Below are 27,520 nucleotides of genomic sequence, written 5' to 3' on the forward strand. Positions count from 1 at the left end.
CTTAGTCAAATGTATCGGGGACGTTACTCCCGATAGGCCTATCCCCAATAATTAAGAATGCCGCAGCAATTAAAAATATCACTGTAGGGACTTAGTCAGACATAGCCGAGTATAGCATAGTTTAATAGTTGGTACTGATATTTAGACTAGACTTTCAAGTTTGCCCCGTAACAAGTTATCGTTTATACTTGTCGGTTGCGGACTTGCTGGTCATAGCCCAACGTATCACAGTTTAATAGTTGGTACTTGTGTCTAACGTATAAAACAGTTATAAAAGTTACGCATGTATTCTCAGCCCAAAAATATAGATAAAAAGGGAGCTATGAAAACTCACGATACGATAGTTTGTATGATATGCGTATGATAGAACTGAACAAGTACAGAGTTGTCCTCGGATTCACGAACCTATATCAGTTTCATATATATTAAAACATGTAATCGTAATTGAACAAGCTTATATATGTTATTTCACTTGTTATATATATATATATATATATATATATATATATATATATATATATATATATATATATATATATATATATATATATATATATATATATATATATATATATGTGTGTATTCTATGTATAAGTATTTGTTTGATAAAATGATTTTAAATATTGATAATGCATAAAGAGTTGTATTGTTTTGTAATAACAATAATAATACTAGTAGTAGAAATGATAATAATAATAAGGTTTTAAAATAGTAATAATAATAATAATAATAATAATAATAATAATAATAATAATAATAATAATAATAATAATAATAATAATAAAAATAATAATAATAATAATAATAATAATAATAATAATAATAATTATAATAATAATTATAATAATATAGTTTTAATGATAGCAAAAATAATAATTTTGTAAAAATGATAATAATGATAATAATTTTAATAATAACCATACTAATAATATTAATTATGCTTATGATAATAATAGTATTTATTAAGAATGATACTAATACTAATAACGATGATAATCATAATAGTTTGTATTATTTTCAAAATAATAATAATAATAATAATAATAATTTTAATCATAATAATGATTTACTAATAATTATAATAATAATGGTAATAATAATAATTTTAATACAAATGACAGTTTTACTAATAATTAAAAAGTAAAATGATAGTTAATAATAATACTAATAATCCTAATGATATTAATAATAATATCTTTAATGATGTTTGGTAGTAATAATAATAATAATAATAATAATAATAATAATAATAATAATAATAATAATAATAATAATAATAATAATAATAATAATAATAATAATAATAATAAAAAATGAGAAAACTACCTTAATGATCTTCTTCTAAAAAAAATTTTCCAAGGCGGGACTCGAACCCGAGACCTCTCGTTCACACAACCGACACCTTAACCATTCCCTCTTCTTCTCTTTTCTAATTTAAACCCCCCCTTTTATTACTTATAAGCCGTATTTATTTTCTGTATATGATTCACCTTCTTCTTCTTCTTTTCAAAGTCGACTAAAATAAATCCATTAACCAAAACTCGAATACATAATTGATTTTAGGATTTTAAAACGATACAGAATTAATTAGTGGGTATTTGAATTAATTAAAACAAAAATAAAAAAATATAGCAGTAGCTGCTGCTGCTTCGTAAATGGAAAAAAAAATATTTGATTTTAATTTTTAGTACATTTTGGCCAAAGATTTTAACACCAACTATGTTTCAAATCACACCTAGAATGTTTCTCAATCATCAATTGAACCGAAAACTGCAACAAGAACTCGAATTTTACGAAGAACAAATCAGTTGACTTTTTAAAATTAAAGTTTGACTCTAAAATTCGAACTCGTTTTGAAGAATTGGATCGTGAAACTTTGTAGATAGATTGAGTAAATGATTCCTAACAAGACTGCAATTATAGATTTTAAAATGGGATTCGTTTTGAAGCTTTTGAAAAAATGGAACAACACAGTGACCGACGGCTTTTATTTCTTTATGGTTTCTTGTTTAGATTTCCAATTTGCAGCAAATACCAGATATATAAATGATGATGATAATGTAAATCGAACGTGTAATGCAGTAGACCTAATTATTTGTTTAATGGTTGTGGAAGATCACGATTGAGAAACAGAAAAGAAAAAAAAGCAGATAATACCTAATTTAGATATCTGATTATTATTATTATTATATTTTTTATATATATTAATGATAATAATACTAATTAATAGTTATTATATTAATAATAGTAAATGAAGATGATAATAATAATGATAAACCTAATAATAATGATAATTGTAATAAGTTTATTAATAATTAATAATAATGATGATGATAATAAAAATGATAATAATAATTATAAAAATGGTATTAACAATAATATTATTAATGATAATAATAATAGATTGTATTATAATACTGATAATATTAATTATAAACATGATAATAATAATATTATTAATGATATTAATAATAATAATGATTATAATAACAATAGATTGTAGTATTGATAAATATAACAATAATACTTATAATAATAATAATATTAATATTAATAACACGGTTAATGATAATTATTAATAATAATGTTGATAATCAAAACAATATTATTAATAGTAAGTTGTATTAATTTATTAATAATTTTATCACTTTTAGTAAAAGTGATAATACTAATAATATTAATAATATATTAGTAATTATGTTAATGATGATGATAATTATTAATAATAATAATTATAATACTGATAAAAATAATGATGTATATACACACACAATTATATTTACATATCTTTTATAACCAGTTATTCGTGAATCGTCGGTAACAGTTGAAGATTAATGAAATCATATAAAGTTTTTGTTTAAATTTACTCGAAAATTTCCCGGTTGTCACAGTATCCCCCTGTTAATAGAAATTTCGTCCCGAAATTTTAGTTGTTGCCATCTATCGGCGTTGTTTGTAAACAGGTGAGGATATTTTCATTTTATTTGGTCTTCACGTTGAAATGTCCCGTTCTTATTGATTAAAAACGTTCCATATTAATTGATTTCGTTGCGAGGTTTTGACCTCTATATGAGACGTTTTTCAAAGACTTCATTCATTTTAAAACAAACCATAACCTTTATTTCATCAATAAAGGTTTAAAAAGCTTTACGTAGATTATCAAATAATGATAATCTAAAATATCCTGTTTACACACGACCATTATATAATGGTTTACAATACAAATATGTTACAACAAAATAAGTTTCTTGAATGCAGTTTTTACACAATATCATACAAGCATGGAGTCCAAATCTCGTCCTTATTTAAGTATGCGACAGCGGAAGCTCTTAATAATCACCTGAGAATAAACATGCTTAAAACGTCAACAAAATTATTGGTTAGTTATAGGTTTAACCTATATATATCAAATCATAATAATAGACCACAAGATTTCATATTTCAATACACATCCCATACATAGAGATAAAAATCATTCATATGGTGAACACCTGGTAACCGACATTAACAAGATGCATATTTAAGAATATCCCCATCATTCCGGGACACCCTTCGGATATGATATAAATTTCGAAGTACTAAAGAATCCGGTACTTTGGATGGGGTTTGTTAGGCCCAATAGATCTACCTTTAAGATTCACGTCAATTAGGGTGTCTGTTCCCTAATTCTTAGATTACCAGACTTAATAAAAAGGGGCATATTCGATTTCGATAATTCAACCATAGAATGTAGTTTCACGTACTTGTGTCTATTTTGTAAATCATTTATAAAACCTGCATGTATTCTCATCCCAAAAATATTAGATTTTAAAAGTGGGACTATAACTCACTTTCACAGATTTTTACTTCATCGGAAAGTAAGACTTGGCCACTGGTTGATTCACGAACCTATAACAATATATACATATATATCAAAGTATGTTCAAAATATATTTACAACATTTTTAATATATTTTGATGTTTTAAGTTTATTAAGTCAGCTGTCCTCGTTAGTAACCTACAACTAGTTGTCCACAGTTAGATGTACAGAAATAAATCGATAAATATTATCTTGAATCAATCCACGACCCAGTGTATATGTATCTCAGTATTGATCACAACTCAAACTATATATATTTTGGAATCAACCTCAACCCTGTATAGCTAACTCCAACATTCACATATAGAGTGTCTATGGTTGTTCCGAAATATATATAGATGTGTCGACATGATAGGTCAAAACATTGTATACGTGTCTATGGTATCTCAAGATTACATAATATACAATACAAGTTGATTAAGTTATGGTTGGAATAGATTTGTTACCAATTTTCACGTAGCTAAAATGAGAAAAATTATCCAATCTTGTTTTACCCATAACTTCTTCATTTTAAATCCGTTTTGAGTGAATCAAATTGCTATGGTTTTATATTGAACTCAATTTTATGAATCTAAACAGAAAAAGTATAGGTTTATAGTCGGAAAAATAAGTTACAAGTCATTTTTGTAAAGGTAGTCATTTCAGTCGAAAGAACGACGTCTAGATGACCATTTTAGAAAACATGCTTCCACTTTGAGTTTAACCATAATTTTTGGATATAGTTTCATGTTCATAATAACAATCATTTTCTCAGAATAACAACTTTTAAATCAAATTTTATCATAGTTTTTAATTAACTAACCCTAAACAGCCCGCGGTGTTACTACGACGGCGTAAATCCGGTTTTACGGTGTTTTTCGTGTTTTCAGGTTTTAAATCATTAAGTTAGCATATCATATAGATATAGAACATGTGTTTATTTGATTTTAAAAGTCAAGTTAGAAGGATTAACTTTTGTTTGCGAACAAGTTTAGAATTAACTAAACTATGTTCTAGTGATTACAAGTTTAAACCTTTGAATAAGATAGCTTTATATGTATGAATCGAATGATGTTATGAACATCATTACTACCTTAAGTTCCTTGGATAAACCTACTGTAAAAGAGAAAAATGGATCTAGCTTCAACGGATCCTTGGATGGCTCGAAGTTCTTGAAGCAGAATCATGACACGAAAACAAGTTCAAGTAAGATCATCACTTGAAATAAGATTGTTATAGTTATAGAAATTGAACCAAAATTTGAATATGATTATTACCTTGTATTAGAATGATAACCTACTGTAAGAAACAAAGATTTCTTTAGGTTGGATGATCACCTTACAAGATTGGAAGTGAGCTAGCAAACTTGAAAGTATTCTTGATTTTATGTAACTAGAACTTGTAGAATATATGAAGAACACTTAGAACTTGAAGATAGAACTTGAGAGAGATCAAATAGATGAATAAAATTGAAGAATGAAAGTGTTTGTAGGTGTTTTTGGTCGTTGGTGTATGGATTAGATATAAAGAATATGTAATTTTGTTTTCATGTAAATAAGTCATGAATGATTACTCATATTTTTGTAATTTTATGAGATATTTCATGCTAGTTGCCAAATGATGGTTCCCACATGTGTTAGGTGACTCACATGGGCTGCTAAGATCTGATCATTGGAGTGTATATACCAATAGTACATACATCTAAAAGCTGTGTATTGTACGAGTACGAATACGGGTGCATACGAGTAGAATTGTTGATGAAACTGAACGAGGATGTAATTGTAAGCATTTTTGTTAAGTAGAAGTATTTTGATAAGTGTATTGAAGTCTTTCAAAAGTGTATAAATACATATTAAAACACTACATGTATATACATTTTAACTGAGTCGTTAAGTCATCGTTAGTCGTTACATGTAAGTGTTGTTTTGAAACCTTTAGGTTAACGATCTTGTTAAATGTTGTTAACCCAATGTTTATAATATCAAATGAGATTTTAAATTATTATATTATCATGATATTATCATGTATGAATATCTCTTAATATGATATATATACATTAAATGTCTTTACAACGATAATCGTTACATATATGTCTCGTTTAAAAATCATTAAGTTAGTAGTCTTGTTTTTACATATGTAGTTCATTGTTAATATACTTAATGATATGTTTACTTATCATAGTATCATGTTAACTATATATATATCCATATATATGTCATCGTATAGTTTTTACAAGTTTTAACGTTCGTGAATCACCGGTCAACTTGGGTGGTCAATTGTCTATATGAAACATATTTCAATTAATCAAGTCTTAACAAGTTTGATTGCTTAACATGTTGGAAACATTTAATCATGTAAATATCAATCTCAATTAATATATATAAACATGGAAAAGTTCGGGTCACTACACACGTTCCCAGGTATGCTCGGGGCCTTGCGTGAATTCCAACGGATAGAATATTGTTTTGTTTCAAGAGTTTAAATCATACAAATCCATAAATTTTACGAAGTGCATTTTATTATTAATGCGGAGGTTATCTAAAGGATTTAATAAGAGTGTTATTTGACTTGGTTATCCTTAGAAGGAATGATGACGCTATATAAGCATTTCAATACACATGAAATGTGTTATGAATAATTGTGAGCTTATTTAAAACCTTGAGCGTTTATGCTGCAATATTAGGGTAGACAAAACAGAGAGGAGTTCATGAAAATCATAGTCATGAAATTTGATAGAGATCGTCATTCTTTACAACAAGAATGATGAATTAGAGTTTTATCGACATTAAATAATATGGATAAAGTAATTCGATTATAGAAAGAGTATAAACGAAGTTATTGTAAAAGAGTAAATGAGAAAATTAAATGTTCACCTTAACTTTTGACGTAGTTACGATTGATTTTCAGATTTCAAGGAATTAAAGAAATCTTCGAAATCTTTATAAGATTTGATTCTCCGGTAATTACGAAAATTAGGATTTTCTTTAATTAAATGCGGTGAATTGCCTCGATTGCTGTGTCTGGAATTTTTGATATAAATTAGCTTCTTCCGTTTCATTATCTTCACCACTTCTATACTTTCTTTCTCAATTCATACTTCCAAAAGTTTTGTTAATATGCTCAATTCAGTTCTTGTTCTTGACCTTATATTGGTTATCGCCACAATCATCCTTCTTTTCCAACTCCCACCAGAGGAGTCTGTTTACTTCTATTATGCTCTAGGATTTATTGTATTTTTAGTTCTCCCGTGTCTTTATATTGCTATACGCATTAATATACACGGTTTGTAATTTCGGTGTTGTTATCGGGCTTTATATTTTCCCTTATATGTCGAAGCTTCATGCTTTTGTAAAGCAAGCAACGGTCCAGAATTCGTAGGCATGAAGTTTTGAATGATCATAATATACAAAGCAGGGGGAAAGGTAATAGCACAATTTGATTTGTCAAATTACCAGAATATCCGGTGATGTGTTGCGGGGTGTATACGAAATACTATTATAGTTTACTACGAAATACGACGAAATACGATACAATTTTACACAAGTTATTTATTTATTTAAAGATGGGATATACCTAAACCTTGCTACAACACTATAGGCAGTGTACCTAATCGTAGAGTAGTATAATTTTTAGTAAATCCGGTTTGTTCCACAGGGAGACGACTTATTTTACACTATATTTTTAAACAATTATATTTGTACAAAATATATTATATATAGTAATAATATATAAAAGGGGGTTTACCGTTTAATGATCGGTTTGTCGATTTTAAAACTTAAGCGTAAATATAAATGACAATAATTAAAGTGCATAAAATAAATAACAATATAATAATTATGCTTATTTAACCTTCCGTAACCATGATGTTTGACGTTTTGATTATTTATTACCCTGGGTTAATTGTCCTTTGTCCTGGATGTAATTGAAACCTATCTGGTTTTTGTCCATAATAGTTCATCGGTCATAATTATAAAATGCTCGGCAAATTTAACCTTATACCCGAAGTCAAATATTCCAATTAATTGGGGATTCGAACTGTAACAAGGTCTTAATACTTTGTTTAATGAATACACCAGGTTATCGACTGTGTGTAAACAAAGGTTTTAATACTTTGTTAACAATTATACCAATTACCCTTGAATGTAATCCACCCCTGTTTTAATGAGTCCATTGACTATTAATCCATCCCCGTGTCCGGTCAAATGAACAATAATTTGTATTTATAAATATCTCGCCCATCGTATCCGATTAAGCGTATGTGGTTATATATAGATACGTCAAATTGTAACCTTTATATTGAATTAACAAGGTATCGTTAATTTAATATAAAGCCCATTAATAGCCCATAGTCTAATTTCCACAAGTGTCGTTCTTTTGTCCAAACCCCAATTATGGTCCAAAGCCCAATTACCCCATCTTAATATTTAGCCTAACATCACGATTACTTCGGCTCAAATAAGCATAATAATAACTTAAGTACGAGATATTAATTTAAAAAGGAGAACATAGCTTACATTGATTATTTATCGCATAGTGTTACATGGACAGAGCTTCGACTTCAAAACCCGTAAAATAACATTTACATAACCCAAACTAATCTAATATAAAACTAACCTATACTATATATATATATATATATATATATATATATATATATATATATATATATATATATATATATATATATAGATATATTTATTATATTACAGAGGGAGTATGATAAAAATTGGTGTCTTTAAACTGGCCAAACTCGTTGCCTTTTATAGATGTGGCCTGATTTCTGAAGCCTTGCGATCGCATGGAATTTACTCTTCCAGGCCATGCGATCGCATGGCCAGCTGGATCCAGCCACATTGCTTTGTTTTCTTCTTTGTCGACGTTATTTAATATAATATATAATATATAAATAATTTATATAATTATTTAAATATTATATTATATTCTTGTGCATAGTAGACTTGTAATTTTTGGTCCATTGAGTCGGGCGTTGATAGTTGGCTCAGGTCCCGGTTCCGGATTTTTGAACGTCCTTTCGTACTATTTAATATCTTGTACTTTGCGTTTTGCAATTTGTAATTTGCACAAAAAATTATTTTCCTTAACTCCCAAAATTCGCGCAAGTCTTTAACTCACTTTTAGTGGCACTTTTGAGTGCACTATGGCTTTAGTGGCACTTTTCAGGCTTTAGTGGCACTTTTTCTTCAATTCTTTAATCTTCGTGCTTTGTCTTCACATTTATTTATTTAAACGATTACAACTTAAAAATAGAATAATTACAACTAAAAACTTTACATATTGGGATGATATTGAGACTAAATATATGTTCGTTTAGAGCACTATCAAATATCCCCACACTTGAGCGTTGCTTGTCCTCAAGCAATACAGAACTTGAAATTAAATCACACGAATCACTTCTTTATTCTTCACACTTTATACATTAGTGATTTTGATACGGCGGTATAAACAATGATAGTAACGATGTGGTTTACAGTCCCACATGACTATAAAAATTTAGATCCTTAAGGAAATTGGATCTTTAGAAAACATTTGATCTTTCTAGCTTTTACCCTAGATAAGTTTTTCGGAATAACCCTTCACCGGTGTTTGCAAAATATTTTTGTGGGTTTGGTGGGTTTCAGATTTGAAAATTTTAGCTCAAAACTTATGGTTTTGTGTCACCCACTTGCTAACCTTGTATTAGGAAAGCAACACGTCCAGTATACTTGCTCCGTATATTACCTTTCGGTAAACTACCATCCGGTTGTAAAGGAAAGCGTTGAACAAGCAACTGTTAAGGCAATGTCTAATGACATGCATTTGATTATGGTCCAAAAACGTGTCGGATGCTAGTACTATCCTTTGTAGGAGCAATAGCAAAGATCATCCTATGATTTTTCGGTCTGGCACAAGGTCCTGTCTCCGACCATGCTATGCAACCACCGTTCTTACGGTTGACACCCGATTTGGTTCAGGTGACCTAATGAATTCCAGGTGAATTCCTAGGATTTTACGTTCAATGGTAATGAACGCATTGAAAATAGGTTTTCAGAAAACAAATCGGTTTGTATTTTGATCAAAATATTTTCTCGTTCAAGCTCGAGTTTAGATATCATTGAATTCCATGAGTTTGTAACTCTCAATCTTTAAGGTCAATCTCAAGGATTAAGTAATATCAGTCTTAAAAGCTGATTTTTTTATCTTTAAGGAGATTATCCTTTCTGGGGGTCTGATTCATTAGTCTTATCAAGCTAATTTGCACGGCGCCCTCCCCATTTTACGAGACAGATTCTCTCATGGTTAGGATAAGTCTGACCACTTGGCGACCCTGTTTGATGCTGAGGTCCGTGGATTTCCTGCTGATTTTAGAGATGACTTTTCTAGATTTTTCGTCAACCTACAGCTGGTCTGGACGACAACTTCTTGACCTAAATCAAGAAGCGCGTGTCTTTTTTTGGAAGACTTTACTTCCTTTTAATGATGGAATTGATTCATCGTGTAGATCCGTCTATTCTTTTAAAAGTATTACAATAAATCGGGTAAAACAGTTAATTTAGTCCAAAACAAAAGCACCTACAATAAACTTTACAGAAACATGTGATAGATAGTTTTTAATTGAATAACTTGGTACATTCTCCCCACACTTGGCTTTTTTCATGCGTCTTTTTATATCCTAATAAATAAATTCAAGTGTTTTATTTGTTTCTCAATTTATGTCCTTTCCGAGGTAACAATAATTTCGACATTAACACCTAGTTTTATCGTTCATAAATATGTATAAACATGATTTTGAATTCATTTAGTTGAAAATTTTTAAAATTTTCACAATATTTAGAAAATAAGCCAAGTATAAACCCGAGAGAATTTATAACCCTTCTCCACACTTGAGATCATGCAATGCCCTCATTTGCATGAAATCAGACTCTAATTATAAATTTATGAGGGTGATTAGTATAGAAAAGTGACTGAAAATACCCAGTTTGTAATTACAAAGCTCGTCGAATGATAGATGGCGCGCCTCATCGTTCATTCCTTCTTGTTTTATCACACATGTTTTTCTTCAAAAACGGTTACTTTTCTGAACTGTTTGCTAATATTTGAAAATGCGTCTTTTACCCTAACTCATCATACATTTTTATTAATGAGTTATGCACTAACTCGAACCCCTAATTTAACGTTAAGTGGGGTTAGACTTCCCCACACTTAGCTGACAACATGTGAAGTCGGTAGAATAAGTTCCACGAATTAAAATAGTGAGCCACTTATTTACATCTCGGGTGGTATAAAATATATCAATGGGTTTAAAGTTTAGACCCATCCGAATATCACTACTTAATTCTTTTTTAAGTGTAGTTTTTAGTAAATGGATATGTCTCTTTTCTGGTTTTTGGTCAAATGGATCGATATACACCGACATACATATTATAGGGTGGACAATTCCTAACATTTTCTTCCTTTTATTCTCGGGATCAAAGTTTTCACCTCTATTACCCAATTGGGTGAAATCCGAGGTGTCATTATCTATTACAGCTCGTAGTTCATCTTCGGTAGATGACTCGTCTATTGAGAATATTGGGTTGGAAGGTTGTGGCTGGATTGAAGCAAATTCTTCTTCATTAACTGTCCTTATCGGTTCCTCCACTTTGATCTCGGGGGTAAAATTTTCAACGTTATCGTTTTCCCAAGAGTACCAATTTGTCACCCTTACTTCTTCTTCTTCATCCATTGATGGATCAATGATTTCGTCGGTAGAGGCTAATGTGTCGATATGTTGTGAAATTGGTAAAGCTGAATAAAAAGTATCATCGGGATAATTGGTGATTTCGGAGTTCTCGAATTCATCAAAATTTGATGATATGAGATTTTCTTGCACAATACTCCCCAGATCAACAGGTGTGTAATCTGATAGAGTTTCAGCTTTCCGATTTACAAACTCTCTCATTTGTTCATTTTGAGCATCGAGTTCTTCGAGTTTGATTTTCATATTGTCTAAAAGATTTTCAAACACATAATGTTCTTCGTCTTCTGGTTGTTGAGTTTGGATATATTCTTGGGAATAATCCCAATTTGAATTGTATTCTTCATAATCATTCCATTCAGGTTCTATGGGTGCATAATTTTCCATAGGAACGTAATAAAAACATTTCCATGTTGAGTGATAATCTCCACAGATTTCATAACCAGTTATCGTTTCGTCATTCGTGATCCAAGATTGACCGAATGAATTTTCATCAACACTCGTTTGAGAGTATTGATTTAATTGATTTCGCATGTCAGAAAGAGTTTCCAACATATTCTCAAAATTTTCCATAATACACTTTTTACCAAATTTTAGCTACAATGTGGTGCATTTACTAATTATCCTATTAGTTATAAAACTAAAAATTATATAAGTTATCAAATTAATAGACTTTTTTGCTTTTGCCCACGTTTCGAATAGCCAATAGATGTAGCAGGTAGCCAGGACCCTTTAAATCGGAAGCCCACAACTCGCCACTAACAAATCCAACTATTACTACGAACCAGAAAATTTGGATGTCTATCAATTTAACCGCTTAAAATAATTTTTTGTTTGGAATTTAAAGAAATTTTAGAGAAGAAATAGAAAATTCTATGTCCTAAAAACTAGAGCGGCGAGAAATAAGAAAGAAAAAGATCGCGTCGAAAAACGTCGAAAAATAAAAGGTCGAAAATTAATAAAAAGAACGTAGCGCGTCGAAACTTAAAAGTCTAAAACTAAGAATTAAAGGTTGCGTATAAAGGTATTAAAGCTTAAAAGAAATTCTATGTCCAAAACGGCAATAACTTAAAAAGGTACTAAAACTTATAAAACGGCGTCGCAAAATTCTAAAGCACCTAAATCTTAGTCTAAAGAAAAAGTACTTAAGGGATTTTAAAGCAAAGCCTAAAAATCTAGAAATAAAAATAACTATGGCAAAAACTATGACTTAAAACTAATTACGAGCGAAAAATACAAATATTACGAATAAACGGTAAAAATACAAATTGTATTTAAAATGATAAAAATACAAATTTTATAAAAATATTATTTTTATATTATATATTTTATAAAAGTATTAATTTTTTTATAATTATAAAACTAATTAAAACTTAAATTACAAATTAAATTAAAACTAAAACTAAATATTAAAATAAATAACCCTAAATAATAATAATAATAAATAATACCCCGTAATAAATGCTGAATAAGGGTTTCTAGCGTGTCAGATCAGGCCATGTGACTGCATGGTTTTAAGGCACCCAGCTCATGCGACCGCATGGGCCTGGGTTTCAGGTTTTTTTTTTTTAATTTTATATTGTTTTTCTAAAATTTATATATAAATATATTTACACAAATATATATTAAAAATATAGCGTTTCGCTGAGTCCCCGGCAGCGACGCCAAAAACTTGATGTGTTGCAAGGTGTATACGAAATACTATTATTGTTTACTACGAAATACGACGAAATACGATACAATTTTACACAAGTTATTTATTTATTTAAAGATGGGATATACCTAAACCTTGCTACAACACTATAGGCAGTGTACCAAATCATAGAGTAGTATAGTTTTTAGTAAATCCGGTTCGTTCCACAGGGAGGCGACTTATTTTACACTATATTTTTAAACAATTATATTTGTACAAAATATATTATATGTAGTAATAATATATAAAATGGGGTTTACCGTTTAATGACCGGTTTGTCGATTTTAAAACTTAAGCGTAAATATAAATGACAATAATTAAAGTGCGTAAAATAAATAACAATATAATAATTATGCTTATTTAAACTTCCGTAACCATGATGTTTGACGTTTTGATTATTTATTACCCTGGGTTAATTGTCCTTTGTCCTGGATGTATTTGAAACCTATCTGGTTTTTGTCCATAATAGTTCATCGGTCATAATTATAAAATGCTCGGCAAATTTAACCTTATACCCGAAGTCAAATATTCCAATTAATTGGGGATTCGAACTGTAACAAGGTGTTAATACTTTGTTTAATGAATACACCAGGTTATCGACTGTGTGTAAACCAAGGTTTTAATACTTTGTTAACAATTACACCAATTATCCTTGGATGTAATCCACCCCTGTTTTAATGAGTCCATTGACTATTAATCCATCCCCGTGTCCGGTCAAATGAACAATAATTTGTATTTATAAATATCCCGCCCATCGTATCCGATTAAGCGTATGTGGTTATATATAGATACGTCAAATTGTAACCTTTATATTAAATTAATGAGGTATCGTTAATTTAATATAAAGCCCATTAATAGCCCATAGTCTAATTTCCACAAGTGTCGTTCTTTTGTCCAAACACCAATTATGGTCCAAAGCCCAATTACCCCATCTTAATATTTAGCCTAACATCACGATTACTTCGGCTCAAATAAGCATAATAATAACTTAAGTACGAGACATTAATTTAAAAAGGAGAACATAGCTTACATTGATTATTTATCGCGTAGTGTTACATGGACAGAGCTTCGACTTCAAAACCCGTAAAATAACCTTTACATAACCCAAACTAATCTAATATAAAACTAACCTATACTATACTATATATATATATATATATATATATATATATATATATATATATATATATATATATATATTATATTTATTATATTACAGAGGGAGTATGATAAAAATTGGTGTCTTTAAACTGGCCAAACTCGTCGCCTTTTATAGATGTGGCCTGATTTCTGAAGCCATGCGATCGCATGGAATTTGCTCTTCCAGGCCATGCGATCGTATGGCCAGCTGGATCCAGCCACATTGCTTTGTTTTCTTCTTTGTCGACGTTATTTAATATAATATATAAATAATTTATATAATTATTTAAATATTATATTATATTCTTGTGTATAGTAGACTTGTAATTTTTGGTCCGTTGAGTCGGGCGTTGATAGTTGGCTCAGGTCCCGGTTCCGGATTTTCGAACGTCCTTTCGTACTATTTAATATCTTGTACTTTGCATTTTGCAATTTGTAATTTGCACAGAAAATTATTTTCCTTAACTCCCAAAATCCGCGCAAGTCTTTAGCTCACTTTTAGTGGCACTTTTGAGTGCACTATGGCTTTAGTGGCACTTTTCAGGCTTTAGTGGCACTTTTTCTTCAATTCTTTAATCTTCGTGCTTTGTCTTCACATTTATTTATTTAAACGATTACAACTTAAAAATAGAATAATTACAACTAAAAACTTTACATATTGGGATGATATTACGACTAAATATATGTTCGTTTGGAGCACTATCATCCGGAAAAATAGGACTATCAAGAAAATATGTTCTTGATATGTTTAGAGATTTAAGTAGAATGTAAGAGTCGTATAACATGACAAATGATGATTATAAAGTCTATAATCATCATCTTTCTTTAAAAATTTAGAATGACTTACTGTAATATAATCACGTTGGCCTGACGTCATTATATTATACTAACTCGTGCTTTAATTCCCAACACCACTTCAAATCATTCATCATTTAAACTTGAATTTTACAGAATATAAAAACTAATACAGTTTCCTTTATGATGTAATAAAGATATCGGAAAGAGATAATTAATTGCGGACAAGAATCATTATGAAGATATCGTCAGAAATATAGAGGATATTTATAACGAAGGATACGATGATATCTTAGAATTTCTAAGATCCAATGACGAGGACAATTCTTTTGTTTCCCCTGCATTTAATGTGACCATTTCTGAATCATTGGTTATCAATCCGAGATGGTTTCAAGAAATTTTATTTTTAGATGATTAAACGCTGATTGTAATCGTCAACGGATCTAATGGTTAACGAATAGGCGTTATTGATTTTAAAAGTGATGAATGATAATTTCGGTGGTTTGATGTGATAATTCATTGCAGAATACGAATGAATATAATTCATGAATGTAGTAATCTTTGGGAAGATAACACCTGCTAAAGCTTTACTTGAATTCCGATATGTTAATTTCAGAATGTGTAATTGATTTTGTATGAAGATGATTGTGTATCATTGTGAAGGTAGTGCGTATAATTAATGATTTATGAATCGAAATTGAAGAATGTACAGTGTATTAATGTGAGATGTAAATATTTCTCGGGTATTACCTACCCGTTAAAATATTTTCACAATTAACAGTTTGTACAACAGAATTTACAATCTTTATGAAGATATACGTTCATATATGTATTCTTCAGATATAATCATGGATTTAATGAGTTAATATATATTAAACTCATCTGATTTGCAGTTTGGAACGAGAGTAAATAATCTCCAAAACCTTAGAGATTTCATAATTGTCGCGAAATATTTCGCTAATGAAGTTATGAATCAATACATTCATCGTTACACTTGATTTATTATGAAATGGAGTTTATTGTGTTGAAGCAGTGATTAACAATTGTTAAGTCATTAATAAAGGGTGTACATCATAGCATATTAGTGATATGAATTAACCAAGTAGTACATACTAGTTGAGATTCTCACGTAATTGCTTATTACGACAAGATTTATTATTGTTCCAAATCATATATATATATATATATATATATATATATATATATATATGTATATATATATATATATATAAGGTATGCATATATAATTCTTCACGAAGAATGAGTCAATACATCTTTAACTCTTTATTGCTAATATTCCTTGGTATCTTTGGGGCGTATGATGTTGATATCCGAGGTACCGAGTGTGATGTTGAGGCGTGGGATGCGGATATTGTTGTTGGTGGTGATGATGGTACTGGTGGTACTGGTCATTCTGCAGGTGCTACTGCTGGTGTTCGTAGGTTTCGCACCAGATTTTCCAGAGCCACTACTCGAGCGCGAAGCTCGTTGACTTCTTCTATTATTTCGGGATGATTGGCGGTTAGAACAAGGGGGTGAATAAGATCTAGAATCTTCGATATTATATATTCGTGACGGGATACCCTGGAAAGAAGAGAGAAAATGGTGTTTCGGACTGGTTCGCCGGTAAGTGCTTCAGGTTCTTCGCCAAGAGGTGAATTCGGTTGGTGGAAGGGATCACCTTCTTCTTCCCTTCATTGATTGAGTCGGCTACGAACCCATCCCCAATTCATCCAGAATAGATGATGGCTGATTGGTTCGTTTGTTCCGGTTACGCTGCCGTTGGAGCTCGAGGAGTTCGAGAAATTCATATTATGTGTTTGGAATAGGGTTTGATATGACATGGGTATTGAATAATGAATGATATATTCGTCTCCTTGAATACGTATTTATAGCAAAAAAATTTCCGTAATTTATGAAGGAAATTTAGGAAAAGTGGTAGACAAGGTCTATTGGGATAGATATGATAAGATATGATAAGGTATGATGTGTCCTCCATTTATGTAATAATGGTGGTATGACGTGTTGAGATTATAAATAATAAGTTTGTAACCAGATATTGATTAAAGAATTTTAATTCGTATACTGTGATAACCCAGTGACATTTTCCGGTTCGCAAACCGATGCATAAAGGCATAAGATACGTGAATGTTTGGAGTAGTAGCAGGAGTTGGTGGACAAACCATTATCTTCAATAACATAAGGGTGTATAGAAGTTTGATAAATCTGATAGGTCATAACTTTGAAAAAAAAAATTAAGTGGGATAAAGATGAATATGATATAAACAAAACACTTTATTTTATTAAGAACGAGGCTTTAAACAAGCCTTCTTATTACACAATTCGGGGATAGAAATAGTTTAAGGCCTAGTCTTTGCATAGATAGAAAATAGGAAAAAAAAATAACTAGGAAATATTAAGATTGAAGTAGTCTTCATATTTCTTTTTCTCGTCCTCAACCTTCTTCATAAACTTTTCAACTTTCTCATTCTTCTCCTTTTGTTCCTCATAAAGATACTCGAGGTTATCATAAAGATTGGAAACATCATTGTTGATTACATGGTACATGTAGTCCCTCATGGAAAGTTGATTATTCATGTGGTCTTCCTCCATCTTAAATCTAAGGTCAACATCTTCTCTCAAATAGGCAAGAGATTGTTTTCCCCAGCGGGTATTGCGTTCTTCATCGTCCTTCACTTTCATCACCTTCTCCATCACTTTTTCTGTGTTATACTTTACAAGTTTTTCTAGCCTTTCGGTTTGAGTTTTGAAGGATTCTATGATGATCTCTTTCAAGATTTTGTTTTCTTTCTCCAGGTTATTTAGACGCGCCTCTATCTGAGCGATGTTTTCACGAGATGGTGAGCTAGCCCTTTTTGATGGACCGGCTTCATCAGCAGTAGCGGTTTCGGTTTGCTTTCTCTTTAGAGATAAGTTTTTAGATGATTCCTCAATAAGCTCTTTTTTGGGCTCGTAGCCTGAGTAGTCACCATTGTAGTTAGGAAGGCTTTGAATAGCTTCCCATTCAGAAGTACTCGTTGGTTTATATACCGGTGAGTGATTAGAGCCAGAGTCAGCAGAATCAATAGGTGTCGCATTTGAATGTGGTGGCATAATTGGAGAGTAGACAGAGTTCTCGGATTGGCTCGGCATTCTAAGAAATATTAAAGAATTTAATAAGCATAGTTTCTAAGGCATAGTGTAGCATTTAATAGTTAAAGGCAACAATTAAAGGAACTATGATCAGAAAAAGTTGTAGTCCTACATTGCTAAGGTACCTAATTGTATAAGGCACACATAAGATGCAATCCTGGTTCTCTACAACAACCTGCTCTGATACCAATCTTTGACACCCCCAAATAGGGCCTGGGGTATTTGTGTCTAATTATATCAAATCACAGTTGTATAAACGAGAACGACTCTACATGAGACGTTTTGTTGAGTTTCGCAGCGGAAGATAAATATGTCTTTAATTGATATGATATGTAATGAAGACTCCAAGCATAGCAATCAATCATCATCAAAGCAGTAGATATACAGCGGAAGCAATATTTAAGTACCTGAGAATAAACATGCTTAAAAAGGTCAACACGAGGTTGAGTGAGTTCATAGGTTTGTCATAAATAATGATTTCAGTAATAGTGTTAGACCACAAGATTTGTTTTCATAAGTAGATCACTCAGATCCAGTCAAGTTGATCTCCCGCAGGATCAAAAAGTTATGCCAGTGCGTGATATTTAGACTAAACGTTGTTTGCCCCGTGACAAGTTGTTCTGTCCTTGTCGTTTAATTTCATTATCAAGTAATACAAAGACTTAGTCAAATGTATCGGGGACATTACTCCCGATAGGCCTATCCCCAATAATTAAGAATGCCGCAGCAATTAAAAATATCACTGTAGGGACTTAGTCGGACATAGCCGGGTATAGCATAGTTTAATAGTTGGTACTGATATTTAGACTAGACTTTCATGTTTGTCCCGTAACAAGTTATCGTTTATACTTGTTGGTTGGGGACTTGCTGGTCATAGCCCAACATATCACAGTTTAATAGTTGGTACTTGTGTCTAACGTATAAAACAGTTATAAAAGTTACGCATGTATTCTCAGCCCAAAAATATAGATAAAAAGGGAGCTATGAAAACTCACGATATGATAGTTTGTATGATATGCGTATGATAAAACTGAACAAGTAAAGAGTTGTCCTCGGATTCACGAACCTATATCAGTTTCATATATATTAAAACATGTAATCGTAATTAAACAAGTTTATATATGTTATTTCACTTGTTATATATTTCTATATATATATATATATATATATATATATATATATATATATATATATATATGTATATATATATATATATATATATATGTATATATATATATATGTATATATATATATATATATGTATATATATATATATATGTATATATATATATATATATATATATATATATATATATATATATATATATATATATATATTCTATGTATAAGTATTTGTTTGATAAAATGATTTTAAATAATGATAATGCATAAAGAGTTGTATTGTTTTGTAATAACAATAATAATACTAGTAGTAGAAATGATGATAATAATAATAAGGTTTTAAAATAATAATAATAATAATAATAATAATAATAATAATAATAATAATAATAATAATAATAATAATAATAATAATAATAATAATAATAATATAGTTTTAATGATAGCAAAAATAATAATTTTGTAAAAATGATAATAATGATAATAATTTTAATAATAACCATACTAATAATATTAATTATGCTTATGATAATAATAGTATTTATTAAGAATGATACTAATACTAATAACGATGATAATCATAATAGTTTGTATTGTTTTCAAAATAATAATAATAATAATTTTAATCATAATAATGATTTACTAATAATTATAATAATAATGGTAATAATAATAATTTTAATACAAATGACAGTTTTACTAATAATTAAAAAGTAAAATGATAGTTAATAATAATACTAATAATCCTAATGATATTAATAATAATACCTTTAATGATGTTTGGTAGTAATAATAATAATAATAATAATAATAATAATAATAATAATAATAATAATAATAATAATAATAATAATAATAATAATAATAATAATAATAATAATAATAAATGAGAAAACTACCTTAATGAGCTTCTTCTAAAAAAAATTGTCCAAGACGGGACTCGAACCCGAGACCTCTCGTTCACACAACCAACACCTTAACCATTCCCTCTGCTTCTCTTTTCTAATTTAAACCCCCCCTTTTATTACTTATAAGCCGTATTTATTTTCTGTATATGATTCACCTTCTTCTTATTCTTTTTAAAGTAGACTAAAATAAATCCATTAGCCAAAACTTGAACACATAATTGATTTTAGGATTTTAAAACGATACAGAATTAATTAGTGGGTATTTGAATTAATTAAAACAAAAAAAAAAATATAGCAGTAGCTGCTGCTGCTTCGTAAATGGAAAAAAAAAATTTGATTTTAATTTTTTGTACGTTTTGGCCAAAGATTTCAACACCAACTATGTTTTAAATCACACCTAGAATGTTTCTCAATCATCAATTGAACCGAAAACTGCAACAAGAACTCGAATTTTACGAAGAACAAATCAGTTGACTTTTTAAAATTAAAGTTTGACTCTGAAATTCGAACTCGTTTTGAAGAATTGGATCGTGAAACTTTGTAGATAGATTGAGTAAATGATTCCTAACAAGACTGCAATTATAGATTTTAAAATGGGATTCGTTTTGAAGCTTTTGAAAAAATGGAACAACACAGTGACCGACGGCTTTTATTTCTTTATGGTTTCTTGTTTTGATTTCCAATTTGCAGCAAATACCAGATATATAAATGATGATGATAATGTAAATCGAACGTGTAATGCAGTAGACCTAATTGTTTGTTTAATGGTTGTGGAAGATCACGATTGAGAAACAGAAAAAAAAAGCAGATAATACCTAATTTAGGTATCTGATTATTATTATTATATTTTTATATATATTAATGATAATAATACTAATTAATAGTTATTATATTAATAATAGTAAATGAAGATGATAATAATAATGATAAACCTAATAATAATGATAATTGTAATAAGTTTATTAATAATTAATAATAATGATGATAATAATAAAAATGATAATAATAATTATAAAAATGGTATTAACAATAATATTATTAATGATAATAATAATAGATTGTATTATAATACTGATAATATTAATTATAAACATGATAATAATAATATTATTAATGATATTAATAATAATAATGATTATAATAACAATAGATTGTAGTATTGATAAATATAACAATAATACTTATAATAATAATAATATTAATATTAATAACAAGGTTAATGATAATTATTAATAATAATGTTGATAATCAAAACAATATTATTAATAGTAAGTTGTATTAATTTATCAATAATTTTATCACTTTAAGTAAAAGTGATAATACTAATAATATTAATAATATATTAGTAATTATGTTAATGATAATGATTATTATTAATAATAATAATTATAATACTGATAAAAATAATGATATATATACACACACAATTATATTTACATATCTTTTATAACCAGTTATTCGTGAATCGTCGGTAACAGTTGAAGTTTAATGAAAATCATATAAAGTTTTTGTTTAAATTAACTCGGAAATTTCCGGGTTGTCACAAACTTCCACCAATATAACTACTTAAACCTCAAATTAGTCATCAATTGAACCTCAAACATGTAAACTAGGACTGGTATTGCGAGAGAATAAATATATAAATTGAGCAATATCACGCACCAAGCATGGATGCGTGGTAAATGCTATGGGAGCATTTTGTACTTACGATTTTTTAAAGGCACTTTGTTAAACGCTTTAAAAAATGGAGACATCTTAACCTTTTGAAAATAATTCTTATTGTAGAAAAAAATAACCAATAAATATTAAACCTTTCAGTTTACTCTAATTTGTAAACTCGTATTATTTTTTATTTTGGCGAAAAAATAAAAACTTTATAATAACTTTTTTTCTCGGAAAGAAAAAATGAAAAAAGATACAAAAAAATATGGACAAAGGCTCGAAAATAGCGACTAACCCCAACAACAAAACCCGATTTAAAGCTAAATAATCCCAAATCTCGCCATAAACTAATTCATAATCCTTTACTTTTGAATAAATTCTCAAACTTAATTTCAATTTAGCTCATAATCCTTTACGTTTGAATAAATTCTCAAAAGTAATTTCAATTTAAGGTAAAACTAATATTTATCAATCTTTGCGAGTGTTTTTGTTGGTGCATATTTAGTCCCCGAGTTCATTATGGTCATGTTAAAATGTTTTATCGTTTAAACTTTCTCTGTTGATTTGCAACCGCACGATTGCAGGAATGCAACCGTACGGTTAAACAGGCAACCGCACGGTTGCAAGATGCAACCGCACGGTTGCACGTGCTGTGAGTATATATTGGGTATTATGGGTTTATTGTTAGGGTTACGAATCCTAACATATCCTACACGTACAATTCGATACCCTGGTGTTCTAGCATTCATATTAGTCGATCTTTAACATATCTAAGTCGATTTTATCATTAAGATCAAAGGTTTACATTGGATTTTGAGTATAAAATTCAATAACGAGATTTTCCGCACTCATTATTGAATCTAAGATCGTTTAATCCTCTTTACACGATCCTACAGTTTTAATAATTAAATAACGTATGATGCGTGTCTTATCATTTAAGTAAACAAAACAGAAATATTAATTTAATGAAATAAATCATTTGAAAGATTATATGCTTAGGTATAACTTTGTTTAAAGTGCTAAATTTAATATCACTAGAAAAGAAAACAAGTATAATTGTTTGTCCACCGATGGTTAATTTGACTTTTGCCAGAAACAAACAAAAGAAATAGAGAGAAACGACATAATACTAAGTTTCTCGAAACCACACCGACGACCAAAACGCATTCATTTCTATTGTTGTCCTCTTCGTTAACCTTCAATTTTCTTAAATCTTTTTAAACCCTCGGTTTCTCCATCTCATTCATTCACATCAAAACCTCATAAACAAAATGGTCAAAAGATCAGCTCCGGCGAGTTTTAACAATTCGATCATGCTCAAAAAGATCAAAACACACGATCCTATCGATCACATCGCATCGGTTCTATTAGACGAAAACTTGTTACATGAAATATTTAAACATGCTGACGCGAAAACATTAGCTACGGCGGCATGCGTGAGTAAAATATGGCATAAGACGAGCGGGGATGAACGTTTATGGGAGATGATCTGTACACAACCATCAGTAAACCTCGGGTGTAACATTAACCAACTACGTTTGGTTGTACTTGCACTCGGTGGTTTCAAGTGTCTTCATTCTCAATACTTATTACCGTTATCTAAACCGTCGGTTTTTGTTGCTAAATTGTCGTCTTCTTCGACTGTTGCGGCTGCTACATCGACATCCATGTGGTCGTGTTTGCCTACACAGCCGTCTACGGTTGTTCCGGTGAAGACTAATAATTCGGTGAAAAGTAGTTGGGGAAAAGATGAGTTACAACTATCTTTATCTCTTTTGTCGATACGTTACTTTGAAAAGTTGGATTACAATGGTCGGAAAAAAATGATATAATTCGATTGAAACGGATTGTAATTTGTCGTTTTAGTTGTCTCTAATTAAGACGTATATTTAGTTTCTTAGTTAATCCTATTTTTTTTAGTCCATTGTATTAGGATTTGTCAAGAAACTAGATATATTTCATTCACTGATTATGTAATTTCGTGTACTTGTTTTGGGTTGTTTTTTACGAATATTTAGTTCTTATTTGATTTTGTTAGAACGGACAAAACAAATTGTAGCGATATTCTGTTTCGATTTTTATTTGTGTTTGTTATGTCCGATGAAGGGGTTTTCCGGCTGTTTCAACGGCGGAAATTGAGGGGATGTGTTATAGTTGTTGTGTTGTGGGAGAAAAGAGGACAAGTGTGAAAAAGAAAAAAAAGTGGGTGGAGAAATTTGTCGTATTCGATGTTGGCATTATGTAACGAACAACAAATTAACTTAAAAGCGTTTCCATTACGAATAAAAGCATCATAATTTTTTTTTTGTCGGGAAAAAACAAAAACTTAAACACAAATAAAATCCATAATATAATATATAATTATAATTATATTCATACGGAGTATTATTTAGTACATCCCATCCCATACTTCAAATAAATAATGAATGTTCATAATTTTATTTTATGTTATTCAGATAAATTATCCATTTCATATGTACTTTAAATGAGTAATTGGTTAATGTATGCTCACGCAACATACATTAAACTATGTTTAATAAATATAAAATTTTCTTAGATATTAAAATGTTAATTTTTTTAGAAATTACCAGTTTATTAAGCAAAACCCTTTAACCAATCAAAAGATTTAATAGATATATATTACTTTATTGGTAGAGAATAAAGATACTTGAATTTTTTTAAAAACTTTGAACAATACACTCACTAAGATGTCGTCTATCATTTGCAAATCTTTAACTTAATTATATATATATATATATATATATATATATATATATATATATATATATATATATATATATATATATATATATATATATATATATATATATATATATATATATATATATATATATATATATATATATATTATTTTTATTCATTTATAATGATGATGACAATTATTCTTAGTTTTGAGTCAAGGTCAACATTAGAACAATGATGCTCAATTATAATGTTTGACTCGGGGTTTATATGTGTTATCTTTTCAAGGTTTTTATCATTAATGATTATTGATTGTTGATTTGAGTTATAAGAACAACTGACGACGAACAAAAATTCGGTAAACACATTTGGCAGCAAAAAAAACATACGGAAATTGAAACACAAATTTAGATGTTAACATGCATATGAGAATCGGAAAAAGGAAAACGGTAGAAACCTCATAGATAAACCATCGCAAAAAATCTAGGGTGAAAACAATCGCAAAAAAAAAGCACAAATCGTTGGAAACACAACAAAAATTGTCGGAGGGAGTAGTCTCGAACGGTGGAGCTAGATGGAGACGATGGAGAAGATGATTGGTGGCGAGGGAGACGATGGTGGCGCTTAAAATCGCCAGAACCTTCTAGCGAAATGAAGAGCGTGAAGCTATTCCGGGGTATAAAAAGACTAAAATACCATTTAACCAATATAATATTTTCGTGAACATTAACTCCATGTTCTCAAATGATATAATTGTAATATATAATGAGAACAAATTCTACTTATTTAAACGCCTCTTCATTATATCCAGATTCATTTCTTTCCTTTAAATATAGAATATAGTAGATTTTCTTACAATTTAAGATGTTTTGTTAAAAATCAAAGTATATCTTACACAAATATTGCAACTTTTATCAAAAAAATTCTAAACATAGCTAAGTCGGCATACATCTATGTATATGTTCTTTTCAGATAGAACTAACTAGTTGTGGAGCCCTCGCTTCGCGCCGGGGGCTCCGTTTTGAATGCGAGTTAAAAAAAAAGTCTTGATCTATTTTGTAAAAAAGAATTTTTTTCGACATAACATTGAAGGGTTGTTCCTTTTGTGAAAGTTGCCTCTTTTAGCGTTCGGGTTTTATTTATAAAAAAAAAGTTAGTAAAGTGGGGGTTCGATTTGTATTTTAATAAAAGTTAGTGGGTTAAGTTTGTGAAATTTGAAAAAAATTTACGTATAAAGTGGGGGTTCGATTTGTATTTTAATAAAAGTTAGGGGGTTAAGTTTGTGAAAATTGAATATTAGTAAAAAAAAAAAAAGTTAGTAAAGTGGGGGATCGATTTGTATTTTAATAAAAGTTAGGGGGTTAAGCTTGTGAAATTTGGGAAAAAAATATACGTATAAAGTGGGGGTTCGATTTGTATTATAATGAAAGTTAGGGGTTAAGTTTGTGAAAATTGAAAAAGGAATAGTACTATTCATTTCCACTTAAAAAAAAGTTAGTAAAGTGAGGGTTCGATTTGTATTTTAATAAAAGTTAGTGGGTTAAGTTTGTGAAATTTGAAAAAAATTTACGTATAAAGTTGGGGTTCGATTTGTATTTTAATAAAAGTTAGGGGGTTAAGTTTGTGAAAATTGAATATTAGAAAGGAAAAAAAAGTTAGTAAAATGGGGGTTCGATTTGTATTTTAATAAAAGTTAAGGGGTTAAGCTTGTGAAATTTGGGGAAAAAATATACGTATAAAGTGGGGGGATCGATTTGTATTATATTGAAAGTTAGGGTGTTAAGTTTGGGGAAATTGAAAAAGGAATAGTACTATTCATTTCCACGTTATCTTTTAGATATAGGTATATAATGTAGTCGATGTATAATGAATGAGAAGTTTAATGGTTAAAGTATAAAATGTAAGTAAGTAAAAGAGTGGGGGTGGTTTGTAAAACTTTTGAAGGTACTATTCACTTGTGCTATGCCTTTTAGATATTATATGTAGTCGATTTATAATGAATGAGAAGTTTAATGGTTAAAGTATAAAATGTTAAAAATTTGTGATATGTTTGTAAAAAACCATAAAGGTAACTATTATATATTTTTTTTGGGGGCTAAAATGTAAGTAAGTAAAAGAGTGGGGGTGGTTTGTGAAACTTGTGAGGTTACTATTAAAATGTAAGTAAGTGAAAGAGTGGGGGTGGTTTGTAAAACTTTTGAAGGTACTATTCACTTGTGCTATGCCTTTTAAATATAAGGTATAATAATAATAATAATAATAATAATAATAATAATAATAATAATAATAATAATAATAAATGGTTATTAGATAGGAAAAATTATGTGATCGATTTATAATGAATGAGAAGTTTAATGGTTAACTTATAAAATGAGAAAAGTTTGTGGTAAGTTTATAAAAACTATAAACTTAAATATTAGAAAGAGTGTGTGTGAATTATAATTATTAAAAAATAAAAAGTTTGGGATATGTTTGTGAAAATTATAAAAGTTACTATTCATTTCTAAGATGTCTTTTAGATATATAAACTAGTTGTGGAGCCCTCGCTTCGAGCCGGGGGCTCCGTTTTGAATGCGAGTTAAAAAAAAAGTCTTGATCTATTTTGTAAAAAAGAATTTTTTTTCGACATCTAACATTGAAGGGTTGTTCCTTTTGTGAAAGTTGCTTCTTTTAGCGTTCGGGTTTTATTTAAAAAAAAGTTAGTAAAGTGGGGGTTTGATTTGTATTTTAATAAAAGTTAGGGGGTTAAGTTTGTGAAATTTGAAAAAAAA

At 29.3% G+C, this 27,520-nt stretch overlaps 1 protein-coding gene across 1 annotated transcript; it reads left to right on the forward strand.

Moving 5' to 3' along the window:
* Nucleotides 1–23,303: 23,303 nt before the first annotated feature.
* Nucleotides 23,304–23,878, forward strand: LOC139840509 (F-box protein GID2-like). The gene has a single exon (XM_071830772.1). The coding sequence runs from the start codon at nucleotides 23,318–23,320 to the stop codon at nucleotides 23,876–23,878; it is 561 nt and encodes a 186-aa protein (XP_071686873.1). The 5' UTR covers nucleotides 23,304–23,317.
* The last annotated feature ends 3,642 nt before the right edge of the window (nucleotides 23,879–27,520 follow it).

This window comes from Rutidosis leptorrhynchoides, chromosome 4 (genome assembly GCF_046630445.1).
Source record: "Rutidosis leptorrhynchoides isolate AG116_Rl617_1_P2 chromosome 4, CSIRO_AGI_Rlap_v1, whole genome shotgun sequence".
NCBI classification, from domain to species: Eukaryota; Viridiplantae; Streptophyta; class Magnoliopsida; order Asterales; family Asteraceae; genus Rutidosis; species Rutidosis leptorrhynchoides.